We start from the raw sequence: 12,663 nt of genomic DNA on the forward strand, positions 1-12,663 counted from the left end.
GGTAAAAATCGGGCGGATCAGATCGGAGTAATCGCTTTCGTCGGAAGTGAGAAAAATCCATTCCGATTCCGTTCCCAACAAAATTGGAAAAAATCAGAAATTTTCAAATCGGAATTGGCGGAAATCGGACAACTCCAAATTTTTTCTCACTTGAAATATAAATGTATAATAATATTTAAATTATAACTTATAAGTACAATTTTCCGGAAAAAATGGAATTTTTGGGAATTGAAATCGGAATCTCATATATATTCCAAATTCAATCCAAAAAATTCGGAATCGGATTTTTGGGTTGGAATGAAAAATTTTGTTCCAAAATTGGAAATATTCGGATCTAAATCGGCGGAAATCGGAAATCCCGTTCCAAATTTCCACCCCTAATCAAGACTAACGAGAAAATAATTGAAAACAGACAGTGAAAGGTTAAAGGGTAGACAATTCAAAGGGAAAGTGTAGCTTCTCAGAAGTTTCTCTTTACATGTGAAGCTGAAATTAAAAGCTACAATATATAAGTGGCAATCAAACTCAGAAAGAAAAACTCCATTAATGGAAGAATCAAAAGTGATTGTGCATGGATTTTGGGCAAGTGCTTATGTATATAGGGCCTCTTTGGTTGGAGGGCTTCGAAATATAGAGAGGGATGGGATGGTTAATATTGGGATAGAAGTGTTGACAAGTTATACTTACTACGGCATTTGGTTCGTGATATTGTCTCGGTACTAATATTCCCAGACTAACAATACGCCGTTTTGTGTACTTGATTCCTGCAGATATAATTGGTAATTTCCGTTAAAGCCCTTCACATATAATAATATATCATGTTTTCATAAAGCCCCAATCAGCAGTAATTTTTAACCACAATTTCGAACCCTAAATTGGAAATCGGTAAAACAAAAAATCTGCCATTCAATCGAGCTAAATCGTTGAACTCGTTACATTGTCATGAGTTCTGGTAGTAGTAGCTCCCATCGGAGAAGTGGCAGCAACAATTTCAGCGGAGTGAAGCTAAATCGGGAAATGCCAAGATATTGCGATTGCGGGTACATGGTCGCCGTACAAACTTCATGGACGGCTACAAACCCAGGACGACGGTTCGTAGCTTGCCCTGAACGGGGGGTAAGTTCTTTCCCCACTAAATCAAAATTGCTAGATTTATTTTAAGTAATTAGGTTTGCGTATTACTGAACCTTAATGGGCGCGATTTTGATGTTGGGCAACTGTTGGGTTAGAAGTTAAACCAAAGCATGGCTGTTGCAATTGTTTGTTAGTGTTATTCACTGGTTCTTCAATATTGGAACACTTATTTTAAGATTTTGGTTTATGCAATGAATTATCCGGTGTCGTAGTGAATGCCTTGTTCTTAATCATTACAACTGAGAATTTCAACGCTGCTAATCTGGTGTCGTAATGTAATGACTAATTCTAACATTAGTTCGTAATGTACTGACTAATTTCAATTGTAAGTTCATATTCGTACAATATGTTTGATGCTACCTCATTGAACATACAATTTCAGGTTAGTGGTTGTCGTTTCTTCAATTGGTGTGATCCTGAAATGTGTGATAGATCGAAGCAAATTATACCAGGCTTGCTCAAGAGAATCAACTATTTGGAGGCGCAAGTTCCATTGGAAGTCTCCGCGTTGGTTAAGAAGATATCGGAATTGGAATCCCAGTTGCAGCAGCAGAGTGATGGGAATCGGGGGAAACGGGGATCTTGGTTTTTGTCAACCCGTTTAGTTTTGTGGGGGGCTTCGGTATCAGTTGCTTGTTTATTTTTTTATTGTGTGGTTGTGTTGTAATATGTTATCAGCATTTGTATTGCGTACTATCGATGATACTCACATTTCAGCTTTCAAATATTAGGTCTATGTCGTTATATTTATTTCATTGTGTTTTTAACGACTTTTGCAAAAGGGAGAATAATACGAAGACACAGCCATATGGATAATAAATATAACCATCTGACTTAACAAACGCAAAATAGTATTTCCTACAATGTGACGTACTACCACAAAATTCGGAATCTTACTTCCGCGCTTTTAACATTCATACTTAAAACAATAAAAAAAAGAAACATAGTTCCATCACAGTACCACATAAAAAAAAACAAGAAATTAAAATAAGTGTTCTTAAGATCGAAACAGAAATATCCAAATTTAAAACATACATGGCCTAAAACATAAAACGTTATCGTTACGCGGAGCGAAATTAGGGTACATCAACCTGATCCATGACACCTGCGAATGGAACGAGTGCACGATTTTCCGGAGGAACCTGTTGAGGATCAACAATCTCGCCATTTTCATCCCCTCCGTGAATGATGATTGGATTATCGCGATGGTATCCGGTGAAACCTCGAAAGTTGGCTACGGGAGCTTCTTTGTCTTCGAACACGTATTTGCATTGTTCGTAGAACCGAAATCCATTAACCCTAAACGCCCTCTCTTCTTCCGTCTCCTACAAATTGAATGCATATTGTTTCGTTATTATCACTGATTGACAATGTATTAAACGAAGCACATAAAAAGAAAAAAATTACAAATCTTACACGACGGTCCAAATGCCAGAAACTTCTATCCAATGTCACCTTCCTCTTCGAGCGGATGAACGTCACACCATCCTGAGCGATGTATCCCTTGAATGCTAAGTAACGTTTTCGAAACCATTCCAATCTCCACTTGATGTCAACCTCCGCAAAGTTTCTTGAGAAATGATAGTTCATTGTCATGATAACTTCGAATAAGAGGTCTTCGTACGCCTCTTCGTTTTGCAACGTATCCACGGAACGTGAAAATCTGGCAGCGGCATTGATTAGGCACTCATCGTACGCAATGGGCCACGATTCATTGTTCATCCTGGCCAAGTGAACCTGATTGCGGGTTCTTGGTCTCGACATTACACCTAAAACAATGGAAGATTAATTAATTAGACGAACAGACCACACCGAAACAATATTAACAAATATATATTTAAACGGACGTCAATGTAAAACTGCCAAGATTATGCAAACCTTACAAAGTTGATGAACGCAACAATTGCAATTTCTGATTTACCAAATGTGAACGCAAACCCCACAACTTGTACCCGAAATAAATGGAGCCCTAATGGTATTTAATGTACAAAAGAAGAGGCATTCATTGGTTGCACCTTTCGGTCATATGCGCCGGTTGATGTACACGTCAATACAAAGTATTTGTATTGTGTGTTTAATGCATGATAATAAATTTCTTAGGCTGCAAAGAAATGATTAACCACTGTTCACGAGAGCTCTTAATGCACACCTAACCATTGTCTATTCGAATTCATCCCCATTTTTTTCAAGAACAATTAAAGTTCTTCCTTATTTTCATCTGCAAATAAGTAGTTGAAGTCCTGCAAATTCCATTAAACCACCCCTTTTTTCCAATTAAAAACGTCAAAAATGACAACTGAAAGACAATGATGGGATAGAATGACATAGTAAATAGTACCAAATCTGCACTTCATATCTAAAAAATTTTGTGTTAATACTTTATATTTATGTTACTGCTACCGAAATAATTTTAGCCCATTAAGATGCTTACCTAACACCTTAAATACCTATTTGATTTAGTTATATATGCGGAGTGTTTGTATAACAAGTTCAAACAAATGTAAGTACTAAATCCCATATGCATAGTTAGCATGGCTCCAAAAAAGAAACCGATTTGTAGGCAAGAAGATTTTCTATACGAGTTAGAGTGGACTGAAGCAATCGATGACTATTTTGTGGAGTTACTGACGTGGGAATCTAGTCTGCACAATTTCGACCGTAATGGGGCAAATACTCTTGCTCTATTGAGTTGTCAAGAGTTGATTCAGCACAAATTGGACAAGTGGTTCTCATACAAGCATTTGAATAAGAAGATGATGTTATTAAAAAAGAGGTTTGTTACGTTTCATTGGATATTGTCACAGGAAGGGGTAGCATATAATGCAACAACTAACATCATGTCTGTGTCCAAAGATGTGTGGAAAGATATATTAAAGGTTAGTACTCAAGCAAAGTTTAATTAGTATTGTTTTCCTAACAAACGTTAAGTACTTAAATATACATTACTTCTATTTTTCAGACAAGTCATTATGCCGGAGCTTATAACCCCGTTGGCGAAATACGGTATCACGAGTTGAAGTGTATTTTTGGAAGTGACCCCGTGGTTAACCCAAACGACGGTGAGGAGATTATCGTTCTGTCTTCCGATGATGAGGAGCCAAAAAAGGATGAGGACCTGAATGTGGGTGGTGTAGCAAATCCAATTGGAGCGGACCGATTTGGAGTCAATGCCCATGCATTTGACCTAATGGCCCAACAAGAGTTTGCCAATGTTGGCCGTACTGATCCCAATACGGTCATCAACATTTCTTCGGGTGTATGGGGCGATGGTGATTTAGATATGATGCCTCACCCTCACCAAAACTACGTATCCGATTCCGAGGGTTCAAGGGACACCGAAGTAAGCACGGCTAACTCACGTTTTGTGGATCAACCTTCCGCCAAGGGTAGTTCTATGTTGAGATCGAGGGCTGATTGTGGAAACAAATTCATGCCTTTCGGTACTCCAAAGAGCTCGACCGCTTCAAACAAACCACCGTTGGGTGCATTTTATACCCCCGAAAAGAATGGAATGTGAACGTTTGCGTGATTGGACTTTAAATGTATGTTTTTTTTGTGCATGTGCCATAGGTTACGTGCTTCAGTCCTAGAATAGTACGTAACATATTTGCATGAAGTATTTGTTTGCCTTTTCATAGTATGTAGGCAAACTCATATCCTACTTGGTATTAGTGCTATGTTTTTTCAATTAGATCTTTATAAGCTTTGTTTTGTCAATTAATAACGATTACCGTATACAATGATACCAAAAAATAGCAAGGTATTGGGGAAATTAAAATACCATATAATCAAGAGTCGGGTCAAACATAAAGTCGTACATAGATAAAGTTCACAAGAAGCAGCAAAATGCAAATGTATCATTACATTAATGTTCATGTTAAAATCCAAATAACCATTTAATACCGCCCTTCTAAGATCAAATCCACCATATTTGCTTTGTGGTCCTCACTCAAACAGAAAAAGATGTCTAGGTCTTTGCTATTGTCACAAATTCTAGAAGTGACTTTGAGCCTTACCTCGAAAGTGAGATGTTGCAAGTTTTCGAGGGCATCAAACACTTGTTTCCGTGCAGTCGACACATCCTTCTCGAAGCCCATACGGCTTACAAGTTCGTTCATTTGGGACTCCATTTTCTCAAAAAACTTAGACGTCATCTCAATATACCCACTTTCAATCGCGTCACCGGGATGCCGCTTCTTCGATTTGGATTTAGATTTTGCAGAAGTTGCTTCATCAGCCCGGCTGAATGTTTGGTATTGTGAGTAGTTATCGGATCGTGAAAGATCCACTTGTGGGACGTATTCGTCGTCGTTGGAACAAGGTTCTTTACCTTTCGAGTTGGTGACCAAATCGTTGATGGCTTCGACAAACGTTTCAGCATGTTCACCCGTGGCACGGTCCTTTCCAAAGACCGTAGTCCAGTCTTTGTAAAATGGCCATGACTTGTACCTCATGGAACGGGCATTGGCATCCGTCTAGGTAAACATGGCAAACAAAATAATACTTAGAAATGCGTATTATGAAATCAGTGCATTGAGCACCATGAGTTATGAAAAAGGATTTAGTAGTTTGATCTACCTTTACGTAGTCTTGCCAAACTTGTTCATCAATGACTTCAATGGTGTTGTTTGTTTCATTCCAGCCGAATCCCGACCTCGATAACATTGTGCTTAGCGATGCATAATGTTTTTTCCACACGTGTATCTTAGAATGGATATGTGGGGTTGCTTTGAGGTCGGTACCGGGGAATTTTTGTACCATATATTGTTCAAGAGTTCCTAGAAAACCAGTTTTAAATCCATTTTCACATTTCCATCCCCTCGAGACAATATCTTTCAACCCTAATACTAAAGTCTGCTCTTCAACTACAGTCCAACTACGTCTGTTATTGATGACCCCATTCTTATTGTTTGTACCTTTTTTCGAACCAGCATTAGATTCCATGAAGCCTGAAGTTTTTTACGTAAATGTATTAACAAAAACGAAGTCTTACAAACAAACATGCAATTAAACAACCAGGTTTTCCAAATGTAACGGCTCTTACAACAGAAATACATTTTGTAATCAATGTTATGAAATAAAGTAAAGTAAACAAGAAAACTAAGCAACAACCGAAATATTGTTTAACGCGAAGCAAGCCACTCATTGTACATGTTCATTGCAATTGTATCCCGCCAATTGGTCCATTCTTCTGAACTTTCTACTGTATTAATATAGTCTTCTCCACTAATTATTCCTGGATTTTTACGGAAAAAATCATCTAATGTTTCTTCTTCGGGGTCAAAGTCATTGGTTGTTCGTATGAAATTATGTAACAGGCAACAAGCCATTATGATCCTATTTTGAACTTTAATGGGATAGTAAGAGGTACTTCGTAGAATGGCCCAATGTGACTTCAAAAGACCAAATGCCCTCTCGATGATGTTTCTTGCCTTTGCATGTTTCATGTTAAAGAATTCTCTAAAATTTCTCGGGGCATTTGGACCTTGGCCGTAAGCATCAAGATGGTACCTAGTACCTCTGTAAGGTGCTAAAAAACCTTCACCATTCGTGTAACCGTTATCAACCAGATAGTAATTACCTGTGGAACAGTGCACAAGTTTACTACAACTAAAAGTGGCTAATTAGGTGAAGAATGAAGCGAATTGTAATTAAATATTGTCGTTGAGTACCCATGTGCATATACAAACATACCCGTGGGGACTCGTAGACCATTGTCTCTAGTGACTGCATCCCGAAGAATTCTACTATCGGCTGCCGATCCTTCCCACCCGGTTAGTAAGTAAATAAAATTCATATTGTCGTCGCAAACGGCTAACACATTAACAGACACATTGCCCTTGCGATTCCTATATCTTGGTTTATCAAGACAAGGTACACGACAATCTATATACGTTCCATCTAGTGCACCAAGACAACCCTAAAAAGTTTATTCATGACGAGGATAGTGATTTAGAACAATTTTTACTAGTAGTTGTAATATGATAGTAATTACAGTGAACATACATTTAGTACCTTAAAGTATGAAAACCGCTCGTTTTGTGAATTTTCGCCAACCGGCTTAGGGGCTATTAAAAGCATTTCGTGTAACTTCAACAAGGCTACAAGTACCTGATTAAAATGCTTGCTAACAGTGTACCCTGATCTATTGAAATGGCTTTTAACAACAACATTTTTGGTGTGATGAGCCAAAATTTGAAGAAACATTGCCACTTGCTCGGGTACGGTGACATTTCTATTCGGTTTAAGACCACCAACATTTTCTAAAACATAACATAAACGATAGAATGTTTGAATATTCATTCTAAGATTATCACGACAGGCAACATCGTTGAACCCAACTATAGAACGCAAATATTGGAGTTGGGAAGGTGTTCTTCCTATCATACTATAAGTTCGATTATAGCTATCCGTAGACCTCAAACAACGACGCTTAAATGTGGGAATAATATGCATCGACAGTAAAAAGAAAATCCTCAAGCTAAAAATTAGTTGGTGCAAGACAACTAATATTTCTTCTTCTTGGTTTGACAAAGCCATCCTAAGCCAAGAAGTTCCTACAAAATATATGCACAAATCTGTTTAACCAAAAAAGCCCAATCGTGATTACTGCCACACGTTTACAGAATTGGGACGTGAGCAGTACAGAGAACATCGAACTCTCAAATAGAACGTCAAAGTAATGGATAAATATGAACGCAAACAAATTGAAACAAATTTCGCAATCATACGATACACATTTGTAAATCTAATGATACACAGAGCACTAGCAGATAATTAATATACAGATGACCAAAATGATACATATATAGCAATCGATTTAGTACCTGTAGCCTCCTCTCGAAATCCGCTTACGAGAACTGAGCGATGTACAATCCAGCGAATTAAGCCAAACCCCCTATGGACTCGCTTGAAGAACAAAACCCTAAATCTGTATAATGGCAACGGAAAATTCCCAATGAAAACAATCTGCAATTTCGTATACACTGCAATTTTAAAAAACGCAACGACCCTGCAATTTCATATTACCTTTCCGCTAATGTTGGGTGTGGCTGAACGGGAAGCTTCAATTACAGTCTGCTCTTCAGGTATGACTGGGTAAAATTAGGGCAGCAAATTCACGGGGAATTTGACGAAAGTGCGTTTATATATGTAGTATATTTGTAATTTTTTCATTTCTTGAGGGCAACTTAGACATTACACACGCCACCCAGATGTATGGACTATCACGTGTTAATTAGTCAAGCCAAATTTGGCTTGACAAATAATAAATCATATGCGTGATAAATCAAGTGGGACCACATATCCCGAGACATTGTGACAGCCGAACCAAACACCGTATACGGAGGGACTTTTCGTCCCATCAGGCGTAATAACGCGTACCAAATGAGCCCATAGAGTGATATGGGCATTGAAACTAAAGGGTGTCAAGTATGATTACATAGAAGAAGACTTCTCCAATAAAAGTCAATCTCTTTTGGAGTACAATCCGGTCCACAAGAAGGTTCCGGTGCTCGTTCATGGCGGTAGGCCGGTGGTGGAGTCGTCGGTGATACTCGAATACATTGAAGAAACGTGGTCCGATGATCCTCTTACCTCGTTACTCCCTTCGGATGCTTACGAGAGATCCGTGGCTCGTTTTTGGATTGATTTCGGACAACATGTGGTAAGAGTGTTTTTCATTTATTACGATCTGATCTGTCTGATTTTGAATGAACATACTGTTTTTCAAATAACTGTAAATTTAGAAATAATTTTGATTTTTTTCATCTACATATGTTTGATTGAATTCATCATCACTAGAGGTGAAATCGGAGTTTTCACACCGTATTTTGCATTTCTATAGAATTTTCAATTTTTTCGGGAGTGGAAAACTAAATCAAATCCGTTCTAAGAAAAAAAAAAACCCGGAAAAATCAGAAATCGCAATTTTGAAAAATTGAATGAAAAAATTTGTTCCAAAATCGGAAATTTTTGGATAAAGATGGAGCAGAGCAATACGGAAATTCCAACTTTGTACTTTTTGGAGAATAATCGGAATTCTCGAAAATTAAAATCATATTCTAATATGTATTACAATTCTGTTCCAAAAAAAATCGGAAAAAACATTTCAAAACTTTCGGAATTCAGAATGGTTGTTTTAAAATCAGAAAATTTCGGATCATAATCGATTTCCAATTTCCACCCATAATATTCATCACTAACAATTACGGTTCAATTTTGGTGATTTATGCAGAGTCTCACACTTTTTGCATTCTTCCTATCTTCCGACGAGAATAAAGAAACAACATCAAAAAAAGCACGGGAAACACTCGAAATTATTCAAGATCAGGCACTAGGAGGTAAGAAATTCTTTGGTGGAAACAGACTCGGATTGGTCGACTTATCGTACGGGTGGCTGGCCCACTGGCTCGAGCCAATACAAGAACTTGTCGGGGTGAAGGTTCTAGAACCAAACACTCTGCCTAGGTTGTACCAATGGACCATCGATTTCAAACAGGAGCCTGTTATTAAGGATAATCTTCCTGACAGCAAGGCTTTGTTGGAACACACCACAAGGCAAAGGAAGAAGTTTACATCTCCCGAGAACAATTAGTTATAACCGTAATAGCCAAAAAAAAAAGAGTTAAATATACGATATTTACGCTTGGAGACGACTATAATAAAAGGCAATCGATGTTTATGCTTGATAATATGAAGCATATAAAAAGACAATACTTTTTAAGCAAAGCTTGTTATTTACAATGGATTTACACTTTACAGGCTTCGTTTTTTGTTGTTCTGTCTGTGTTTGCTGGTTGGTATCGTCCACGACAAGATATCTTCAAGTCGTTTCATCGAATGCCATCACCTAGAAATTTCAAATATTAATTAATTAAATGCAAACCGGGTAAATTCGTAAAATATGGAAAAAGGATCGATCAACCGAGCATTATTACCTTGCCACAAACTGGGCAGTTTTCGCTTCTTTCCATCCACTCGTATATACAACCAAGATGGAAATGGTGAGAACATTTTGTAATTATTTTCGGGTTTTCCGTAATATATTCTGCAAAATAAGATGCATCAGATAACGAAGAAAAAAATCAAAATTCATCATAATAAAAAATATAAAAACACCTTCAAGACACGTAGGGCAGACATCTTCATCGTCATAAGAAGTATAAATATGAGCATATCCAGTACTTGTTTTCCCTGTCGAGAGCTTAAGCGGAGATTTCAAATGGCATTCTTGTGATTCTTCCTCGCGCGCGAACTCGACCCATTTACCTTTGCTGCTAAAAGATTCCGGTTGCTCTTCGGCGGCACCTTCACTTGCTCTCAGTGGCTCTGTTTCTTCGTGCGAATGGCTCGACGATTTATCCCTTCTCGAGACCAATCCGTCGCGGTGGGAGGAAAAATATCTGGGGTCCGCATCGTAAGGAAGAGGCCTAGGTGGCGGGCGAAACATGTCGACTAGTGAGTTATCGAGTGATACCATAGCATTTAAAGATGCTGCTCCTTGTGTGGATGAAGGCAAGGCATATTCTTCTCCTCTACGAAACATCGATGCATACTGCACAATGCGATATTTAACACAATCACATCTTTTTTTCCCATTAGTAAAATTTGCTGGAGAGTGAATTCTCGTCTAGATATACCAATCATAAGTTTGTTTACTTTCATTTTTTATCAACAACGAAGGAGATCGAGCTTAAACTGAAATGCACTTGACATTACAAACGATTTTAAGATTTTTGAAAAATATCGATGAAGAAGATAAGGTTAACATAACGTACCACATGCAAGAAGTTCTGAACAAAGCAACGAAGGAATACGCAGTTCCTATAAACCGAGCTGTTTGGATTAGCAAAATCCTCACAGTCATCCCTCAAACAGCAACAAGCCGCACCCATAGTTAATCGAAAAATGTGCCTGCCCAATTTAACGACTCGAACGTCTTTCTTTCCCCTCTCAATATCTCGAGAAAACCCGTATTTGATTACATGAACACTAAAACATCGAATACCAGTGGTTTGAATATAATTTAAATGATAATGATAACGAGAGAGGTGGGGTCCCCAAGTATGCGAACCAGCAACCTCTCTCCACGAAAAAAAGAAGACCCGAAGGCCTTTTTCTTATCGCACGAGACCTCGAAAACAGTAATAATCACCTGCAAAAATCAAAATAAATTGAATGATTAGAAAATTGAAGGTAAATAAGAAAAATTAAGATTTATATATGATCGAGTCTAATATGAAAAGGATTAGATTTTTTTCGATAAGCCAGCATCTAATCATCAATTGAACACCGATAAATACATAATACGAAATTCAGAAAGTTAAAAAAAAAAAAAAAAAAAAAAATTCATGTCTTTAGAATCAAGCAATGGCACCTAAAAATAAATCGGAAAAAAACATCAACGATTGATGAAATTCCCCGGAAACACACGAAACAAATTCAATTGATTAATCAAACGGAGAAATCGTGTTACGGATTACACACTCTTAACTCAATCAAATTCAATTCAGAGTAAAGAGAGCAAATTTAAAAAAAAAATTAAATTTATGCAGCAGAACAAAGAATCGGGAAAAAAATAATTTACCAATCTAACTAAGAGAGATGATCCTGGAGAGACGGGAGAACAGAATTCCGAGGTCAATTCTTTCAGAGATGGTGCTTCTGTATTTCTGCAAAAATATTATTATTTTTATTTTTTTTCCTCCGTGTGTATGTGTTTATATGTGTAGAAGATGACGAAAATTAGGGGCTTCTATTTGTTTCTATTGATTATTATAAAATTAAATTTAATAAATAATAAATAAATAAATAAATAAATAAATAAAGAAGCGCGGAGTTAAAGCGGCACGCTTCTCCGTGTCCGCCTGTCCGGTTGTAGGACATAACTTTCTTTTGTAAGTTAGTGAATTAATTTATTTTATATTAATAATATTAATTAACAATAATAAATATAATTATTGTTATTAAGTAACCAACCCTCGTTTTGTGGCTGTCAGAATGGTAGTGGACCCGGACCTGGTGCCCTGAACAAACCTTATTTGAGTTGAACAGACAAACCCTCATTGAAGTTGAATTCCCACAGCTGCCAAAATTCAACACCTTGCACCAATTTATCACATCCAAAATCAGTTGAGCTATTAAGTTTTGTAATAAGTCGTTGGTCTTCACATTTATAATTGATTCGTCCCTACCAATGGGCCCTGGCCCTATAGAAAAAACACATTGAAAGTTGCAGCCACTACAATTTTCTTTTCAATAATTGAAATAAATTTAGCCGAACGGACCCGTATAGAGTGTTGTTTTTGTAAAATTGAATAAATATATTCCCCAAAAATCAATACAATTTGATAAATTTCTTAATTAGTAGTATATACATCATCAGCCTTTTAAACAAATAAAAGCCCAATCGGTCATAAAACAAACAAAGAAAAGCCCAAAAGTTAAAAGAAAAGTCGGTTAAGTAAATCGGAAAAAAAAAAAATTCAATAAAAACTGTCTAAATTCCTATTGGTCGATGAAATGCCA

At 37.2% G+C, this 12,663-nt stretch overlaps 4 protein-coding genes across 5 annotated transcripts; 1 reads left to right on the forward strand and 3 right to left on the reverse strand.

The window, feature by feature from the left end:
- Positions 1 to 278: 278 nt before the first annotated feature.
- On the forward strand, positions 279 to 9,901 carry LOC105974705 (glutathione transferase GST 23). Of its 2 annotated transcripts, none has more exons than XM_088821544.1 (3): positions 279 to 603; positions 8,533 to 8,800; positions 9,371 to 9,901. In XM_088821544.1, exons 1-3 carry the CDS (start codon positions 572 to 574, stop codon positions 9,728 to 9,730), a joined length of 660 nt encoding a protein of 219 aa, XP_088677670.1. In that variant the 5' UTR covers positions 279 to 571; the 3' UTR covers positions 9,731 to 9,901. The 2 variants fall into 2 exon arrangements, with proteins under 2 accessions (XP_088677670.1, XP_088677669.1); XM_088821543.1 differs by having other exon boundaries at positions 473 to 598; positions 8,529 to 8,800.
- On the reverse strand, positions 1,852 to 2,967 carry LOC148768287 (uncharacterized). The gene is made up of 2 exons (XM_088821545.1): positions 2,551 to 2,967; positions 1,852 to 2,459 (listed from the first exon to the last, which is right to left on the reverse strand). The coding sequence occupies exons 1-2, from the start codon at positions 2,896 to 2,898 to the stop codon at positions 2,211 to 2,213; spliced, it is 597 nt and encodes a 198-aa protein (XP_088677671.1). The 5' UTR covers positions 2,899 to 2,967; the 3' UTR covers positions 1,852 to 2,210.
- Positions 5,031 to 7,581, reverse strand: LOC148768288 (uncharacterized). The gene is made up of 5 exons (XM_088822601.1): positions 7,150 to 7,581; positions 6,829 to 7,054; positions 6,263 to 6,715; positions 5,713 to 6,083; positions 5,031 to 5,609 (listed from the first exon to the last, which is right to left on the reverse strand). Exons 1-5 carry the CDS (start codon positions 7,519 to 7,521, stop codon positions 5,031 to 5,033), a joined length of 2,001 nt encoding a protein of 666 aa, XP_088678727.1. The 5' UTR covers positions 7,522 to 7,581.
- On the reverse strand, positions 9,775 to 11,914 carry LOC105971634 (E3 ubiquitin-protein ligase At3g02290). Its single transcript, XM_012996490.2, has 5 exons — positions 11,723 to 11,914; positions 10,914 to 11,290; positions 10,255 to 10,690; positions 10,074 to 10,183; positions 9,775 to 9,985 (listed from the first exon to the last, which is right to left on the reverse strand). The coding sequence occupies exons 2-5, from the start codon at positions 11,028 to 11,030 to the stop codon at positions 9,959 to 9,961; spliced, it is 690 nt and encodes a 229-aa protein (XP_012851944.2). The 5' UTR covers positions 11,031 to 11,290; positions 11,723 to 11,914; the 3' UTR covers positions 9,775 to 9,958.
- Between the last annotated feature and the right edge of the window lie 749 nt (positions 11,915 to 12,663).

This window comes from Erythranthe guttata, chromosome 8, assembly GCF_056151865.1.
Source record: "Erythranthe guttata isolate IM_541 chromosome 8, IM_541, whole genome shotgun sequence".
NCBI lineage: Eukaryota > Viridiplantae > Streptophyta > Magnoliopsida > Lamiales > Phrymaceae > Erythranthe > Erythranthe guttata.